The 7,639-nt window shown below is 38.4% G+C and overlaps 1 protein-coding gene across 1 annotated transcript; it reads right to left on the reverse strand.

The window, feature by feature from the left end:
* Positions 500-3,243, reverse strand: LOC107633170. Its single transcript, XM_016336807.1, has 2 exons — positions 2,593-3,243; positions 500-511 (listed from the first exon to the last, which is right to left on the reverse strand). The coding sequence occupies exons 1-2, from the start codon at positions 3,241-3,243 to the stop codon at positions 500-502; spliced, it is 663 nt and encodes a 220-aa protein (XP_016192293.1).

Genomic DNA, 7,639 nt, shown 5'->3' on the forward strand with positions numbered 1-7,639 from the left:
TGAACGCTACATGATGCTGAGTCTTCCTTCCAAGGAAAAAGCACGAAAAAGTTGGCAAAAGGGAGCGCTACGCTCGAATTTTCCAACGTTCCTTCCTTGGCTAGCAAATTTGGTGTATGGGGTAGCTCCAGTATAGCGCTACGTTCACTAAAGTGAACGTTCCTTGTTGCCTAGTTTTAAGCCCAGCCTTCCTTTTGGTGCTCCTCTTCGAGCGCTACATTGCACCTTTGGAGCACTGGCCTTGCTCCCTTGGCTCGTCAATCCACGAAAAAGGGAAAGGAAGGCAATGAAGCGTTCTCTTCTTTGAACGTTATGCCTTGGCCTTTGCTTTTGCTGCACCATTTGCTGCTTCTTCTTAGGCGCTCAATTTGCAACTTTGAGCGCTCCTTGTGAGCTTTGATGCGCCACGCTTTATTTTCATGGGCCACACTTTAAAAAGCGTGGCCTAAGGTCCAAAGCATGCTCAAACTTCAAAGTGTGTCAAAAATTCCTCTTTCCATCATTTCTTCACCTACAAGCAACCAAACAACTAATCAAAGTCTCACCAAAATCACTAGATATTTGCATCATTTATAAAATCAATTAATTCTAGCATAAAACCTATGATTTTGTGTAAAATAAATGATGTTTGATTGATTCAACTAAACCATGAAAATCCACTCCAATTACTTATGGTGCAAGAAAGTGCATAAAACCTAATGAAACTAATGAAAAATGCTTGCAAAACTAGCATAAGATGACTTGTCATCACAACACCAAACTTAAACCTTGCTTGTCCTCAAGCAAGCACTAAACATGAGGAGAAATGAAATGAAACAGAGAAGCATACATGTCCTTATTTAGTAGATAATAGAATTTGAACTATGGGGTTTTATGCAAACAAGAATGCAGCTCAATTATTCTTTGCTGATAGATAAGAAATGCTTCTTTGAGGATTCACTATAGTTGCTGTCATACTGCCTAGCTCTTTGATTGATCCTTTTTGGTTTTTCCTTCTTTCTTTTGCTTAGAAAGCTTATTTCTCAATGATAACTCAGTGTCAAGTGTTACTGCAGCTTTTTAGCTCAATTTTGCTAACACTTCTTCACTACAGACACTTGGCTCACAAATTCTCTTAGGAACATTGATGCCCAGCATCTCTTTGGATCACTAAATACTTTGTAGCTAGGTTGCTCTTGATGATGGACTTTCGGTTGGTAATCCCGGATTAGTTAATCCAAGTTACCAAGTTTTAAAAGACTCCTCAGAACCTAATTGTCCAAGCATATCCTAGTACAAAAAGCACCATAGACATATGTCCTAAGGTCCAAGCTATTGGTGTCTAGCCTTATTGTTTGTTTCTTTGCCAATTCTTGGCTTTTCTTTCCTTTTTCTTTCTTACTTTGCTTTGTTTTCCAGGGAATTTCATTAATAATAGGTTTTATGACAGCAACTAAGTTCACACTACAAAGAACACTCTATTATGCAAACTTTATTATTGAGCTTATCATCTTAATCAAGCAATCACCACCACAAGACTTCATTATAACTCCTACAACATTGGACAATCACTTTCTTTTTCAAACATTTTCTCTTATTGATGCAAAAAGGGAGACAAAACATGAATTTAAAGCTGATGAGTGATAACAAGCATTTAAACTAGTGCAGACATCAAAATTTGGATTATTTGAACTAAACATCAAGGCAACCAGCAACTTCTCATTCGGAACGTTTCAAAGCAAAGTTAGTTTTGTGACAATACAACCTCTCAGGAGTGTCTTGCAGTGTCCCTTTTGTCATCATCATCTTTTACTTTTTCATTTCCCTTGGTGATGATTCTTTGAAGAGGCTGAGTGTCTTTTTCTGCATAATTTTTAAAAGTTGCTTGTTTTTCCAAGCACTTAGGCAAATGGTTACCATGAACTTGAACTTACTTTGGTAAGGGAATAACAAACTTAGTTCCTTGCTACTGTCTATGATTCATCAGTCACATGAAACCTTGTGCTTTTGTTGAAAGTAATGAAGCTAAAAACTAGAAAACAGACAGTGGTTTTTCTAATTGCTTGGAGCTAGAAACCAGTTATGCAGAGGGTTGAAATGTGTTTTTAAATGAGATTTTTAGTGGAACACCAAATTTAGCGTCCTTCATTCACCCTTAAATTGTTTTGGTGTGCAACACCAAACTTAGCTCCTTGCAATATAGATAAAACTACTTAACCCTCTTATTGAAATAGTTAAGAAAAGAAAACTACCTTTGGTTGGGTTGCCTCCCAACAAGCTCTCTTTTAATGTCATTAGCTTGACATTGGTCCCTTATTAGGGTGGTTGATGATTGTGGCGCCTCAATTTGTCTCCTCTCACTGTGAGCCTTATTTCTGTACGTTGATGGTCAATCTCCACATGCTCCAGTGAGAGTATCTTGTTGATGGTGTAGTAATCATTAGTTTGTGGATTTGTCTCCAACTGCTGGTATATCAATCTCACTTTGTCCCCTTTTGAAAATCCTTTAGTTGGTATCTTCTTGTTCTTCCACCCTTTTGGAGTTCTTTTCTTGTTCTTCTTTCCTTTCTTTGGTGGCTCTTCTGTCTTTATATCAGATTTAATGTCAGGAACCTCCTTCTCAAAAATCAAGTCTTCAACCCTTTCCTGCTTTCTCTTTTTAGCCTTCTCATGTTCCTTACCCTCTATTTCCTCTCTACTATCCATTTCTTGCGTCACAGGTGAGTTGAGGAGTGTTTCCTTGGCTTTTTCTTCCCAATGTACATATTCCTCTTCAACCTTCATGCAACTTTTCTCTTCAACAGTGTGATGTACTTCCTGGAAGACATTCAGAGTGATCTTTTCATCATTTACTCTCAGAGTCATTTCTTCTTGTTCAACATCAATGATGGCCCTTGGTGTGGCCAGAAAAGGTTTTCCCAGTATAATAGAATCATGCCCCTCTTCACCTAAGTCCAAGATTACAAAATCTGTAGGAAATATGAATTTTCCCACTCTGACCAGGAGATTTTCAATCACCCCCTCAGGGATTACCAGAGATCTATCCACTAGCTCCAATGACATCTGTGTAGGCTTCACTTCTTCTATAGATAGCTTTTTCATCATAGACAGAGGCATGAGGTTGATACTGGAGCCCAAATCACAGAGTGCTTTGTCAATGATTGTGTTACCAATGGTACAAGGCAAGTAGAAGCTTCTAGGGTCTTTTAGTTTTGGTGGAATGCCTTCTTGGATCACTGCATTGCATTCCTGGGTTAAGATCATTGTCTCTTTCTCATTCCAGCTCCTTTTCTTGTTGATGAGCTCTTTGAGGAATTTTGCATATAGAGGCATTTGTTCCAGAGCTTCAGCAAGTGGGATGTTGATCTCTAGCTTCTTGAACACTTCTAGGAACTTAGGGAACTGTTGGTCTTTGATCTCCTTGTTAAACCTTTGAGGATATGGAATGGAGGGAGTGTATGGCTTCTCCTCCTTCCTCTGTTCTTGTGATTGTTCCTCCATGATTTTCTTTCCCTTTTGTGAAGATTGTGGCTGTTCCTCTTTCTCCTTAAGTTTTTCTTGGTCTTGCTTGTCTTTAAGTGTCACTTGCTCTTTACTGCTGGCCTTGTCATCCTCAGTTGGCTTCTTGGTGGCTTCTTTGTCATTTACCAAGGTTCTTCCACTCCTTAATTGAATGGCCTTGCATTCCTCCTTGGGGTTGGGAATGGTGTTACTTGGCAATACATTGGTTGGTCTCTCAGCCACTATTTGATTTGATAATTGACCAATTTGCCTCTCTAGATTCCGCAGTGAAGCTTCATGGTTTTTGTTGGCCAATTCTTGATGTTTCATCATCTCCTCCATCAATATCTCCAAGTTGGAGATCCTTTGAGATTCCTGGGGTGGTTGTGGTTGATTATGGGATGTTGATGGTGAATGATAAGTGTGTTGGTTAGTGGATGGGTTATTGGGTGGATAGTAGTTGGGTTGGGGTTGATTGTTTTATGGTTTTCTGTATTGGTTTTGGTTAGTGTTTTAATGGTTTTAATGGTTTGTGTTTCTGGAATTATTTTGGTTTGAGTTTCTTTGCCAAAGTTGCTGGTTTTGGTTCTCTCCCCATTTCAGATTGGGGTGGTTTCTCTATGATGAATTGTAAGTGTCTCCATGGAATTTATTTGGTCCAGAGCTTTGATTATGCATGTATTGCACTTGCTATTGCTGATGCTCCTCATAATTTTCCTCTTGCTATCCCCAAACCACTGATGGTTGATTAGTTGTGCTCATTGCTGCAAGTTGCAATCCATCCATTCTCTTTGACATTGTTTCAATTTGTTATTAGAGCTGCTGGTGCATGAGTTTGTTCTGAGCTAATATAGTATCAACTCCTTCAAGCTCAAATACTCCTTTCTTTGGGGCTACTTGCCTCTCAGAGGAGTAGAAATACTCATTGTTGGCCACCATATCTATGAGATCATGTGCCACTTGAGCAGTTTTCATCATTTGCAAAGATTCTCCTGATGAATAATCCAAAGCTTTCCTTGAAGGTAAGGACAAGCCTTTATAGAAGTTCTGCAACTCCACCCATTCACTGAACATTCTCTCTGGACATCTTCTGATTAGAGCTTTGTATCTCTCCTAAGCTTCATACAATGACTCTCTTTCCTACTGTCTGAAGGTTTGCACATCAGTTTTTAGCTTGATGACTCTTTGAGGTGGATAGAATTTGGCTAAAAATTTACTAACCAAATCATCCCAGCTGGTAATACTCTCCTTAGGGAAGGTTTCTAACCAATGTGTGGCTTTATCTCTCAGTAAAAATGGGAATAAAAGAAGCTTATATATATCAGGATTGACTCCATTAGTTTTGACAGTGTCACAGATTCTCAAAAACACAGAGAGGTGTTAGTTTGGATCTTCTGCAGCACTTCCTCCATATTGATAATTGTTTTGAACCAGGGTAATCAATTGAGGCTTAAGTTCAAAGTTATTGGCATTGACATTAGGGGTTAGGATGCTACTCCCATAATTCTTTGGGTTGGGGATAGTGTAGGAGGCTAAGACTCTTCTCTGAGGCTGGCCATTGTTGTTGGCCACACCATCAGTGTGATCTGGAATGTTATCATCCATGACTTGATCTTCCTCCTCTAATTCCTCTTCACCAATAACTCTTTTCTTTCTTGCTTCTCTTCTCAATCTTCGGAGGGTTCTCCGTCAATATTGAGAGATGTGGATTTACCTCTTCTTCCTCCTGACATAAACACAAAACCAGAAACCAGAATGAAACACCCTACTGCTAGAGTGAAGTTAGTGTTAGCTTAAGCAAAAATTCAAATAGTTAGTAGGCTTAGTGAAAATAAAAAGAAAATGCTTAATCTAGATTATCACCCTACTTAATCATTGTCAATCTAAATCAACCTCCGGCAACAGCGCCAAAAACTTGATGAGTGGAAAAATGAATCCACACAAAACTCACCGACAAGTGTACCGGGTCGCATCAAGTAGTAATTACTCACAAGAGTGAGGTCAATCCCATAGGGATTGATGGATTGAGCAATTTTAGTTAGGTGATGAATTTAGTTAAGCAAATATTTGATGATTTGAGTGATTTTGATTAACAGAAGCTAAATTGCAAGGAAATAAAAGTGCAGAAGGTAAATTGAGCAGAAAAGTAAAGTGCAGAAGAGATAAATTACAGTAACTTAAAGTGCAAGAAAGTAAAAGGGCTGAAACTTAAATTGCAAGAAAAGTAAATTGCAGAAACTTAAAGTGCAAGAAATGTAAATTGCTGAATTTAAATTGCTAACAAATGTAAATTGCTTGAAGAACAAAAGGATTTGGGTACTGGGATGCAGAAATAAACTAGAAAATGTCAGCTAAAGTAAATCAGAGAGCTATGGGATACAAGAATTCAGATCTAGATCTCAGTAGCAAGAACAGAAATTGAAAATGGTTTCAAGAAACAAAACAGCAAGAAAACTTGAATCAATTATGAAATCCTAAAGAGAAATTGAAGATCGAAGAAGAGCAATGAGATTAGAAAGCAGATCTAGATCTCAATTGCTCTCTTGATCAAGCAGAAGAGAAATTGCAAAAGAAAATAAAAATGAAAACCAGTAAGGAAGATCAGGATCTAATTCTTTGAACAATTGAGAAGAAGAGTAGAAGATGATTCTCAGATTTTTGAATCAATGGAGCTCTCCAATCTCAATTCAAATTCCAAAATAGAAAGTAGAAGTTGCAGAAGAAAGAAAATGAAAACAGAAAGCTAGATCCAATTCCCAAATCCCAAATTCAAAGACAAATGAAAATTAAAAGTGAAAACAAAAAATGAGCTAAAGGTTTTTTTTTCTTTTTTACAAATCAAATTAACTCCTATTTATACACTTTTTATTTTTGTCTTAAAAGCTTTTGGAATGGGCTTTTCAAATGTGGCCTTGAATGAAGAATGGATCCGGGTGGCCTTGGTTCAATTGAGTCAATGTGTGTGGGAACCTTCCAGGGGAGTGCTCCGTTTGGTCTTGTGAACGCTACGTTCACTTATCCTTGGTGAGCCAATTTGGTGTGCCTCCTTGCCTAGCGTTCACTTTTTGAACGCTACGTTCAAATTGTGAACGCTACAAGATGCTGAGTCTTCCTCCCAAGGGAAAAACACGAAAAAGTTGGCAAAAGGGAGCGCCACGCTCGAATTTTCTAACGCTCGTTCCTTGGCTAGCAAATTTGGTGTATGGTGTAGCTCCAGTATAGCGCTACGTTCACTAAAGTGAACGTTCCTTGTTGCCTAGATTTAAGCCCATCCTTTCTTTTGGTGCCCCTTTTCGAGTGCTACGTTGCACCTTTGGACCACTGGCCTTGCTCTCTTAGCTTGTCAATCCACGAAAAAGGGAAAGGAAGGCAACGTAGAATTCTCTTCTTTGAGCGCTATGCCTTGACCTTTGCTTTTTCTGCACCATTTGGTGCTTCCTCTTGGGCGCTCTATTTGCAACTTTGAGCGCTCCTTGTGAGCTTTGATGTGCCATGCTTTATTTTCATGGGCCACGCTTTAAAAAGCGTGGCCTAAGGTCCAAAGCGTGCTCAAACTTCAAAGTGTGCTAAAAATTCCTCTTTCCATCATTTCTTCACCTACAAGCAACCAAACAACTAATCAAAGTCTCACCAAAATCATTAGATCTTTGCATCATTTATAAAATCAATTAATTCTAGCATAAAAACTATGATTTTGTGTAAAATAAATGATGTTTGATTGATTCAACATAACCATGAAAATCCACTCCAATTACTTACTTATGGTGCAAGAAAGTGCATAAAACCTGATGAAATGTATAAAAAATGCTTGCAAAACTAGCATAAGATGACTTGTCATCAAAGCTCAATGCCTAATTACAAGGACGAGTGTAGAAACAAGATTTGGGATCCGGGCATACAAGAGGATCGACTTTGGGAGCTCAAAGCTTGTGGAAAACTTTATCAAGGGTTGGTGAATTTATTTGGAGATGTTGAAGCTTATTGGAAGTCCAAGCGTTGGTGGAAGTTTCAAGATAAGTTCAAGCAGAAGCCACCATGATAAGGAGCTCACCAAATGTCCAACTTAAGGACAATAACTAAAAGTGCTTGGTGGGAGACAACCCACCATGGTATGATCGTTCCTTTTTATTCTTAGTTTTATTTTATTTTATTGCTATCA

Source organism: Arachis ipaensis, chromosome B03 (assembly GCF_000816755.2).
Source record: "Arachis ipaensis cultivar K30076 chromosome B03, Araip1.1, whole genome shotgun sequence".
Taxonomy (NCBI): Eukaryota; Viridiplantae; Streptophyta; class Magnoliopsida; order Fabales; family Fabaceae; genus Arachis; species Arachis ipaensis.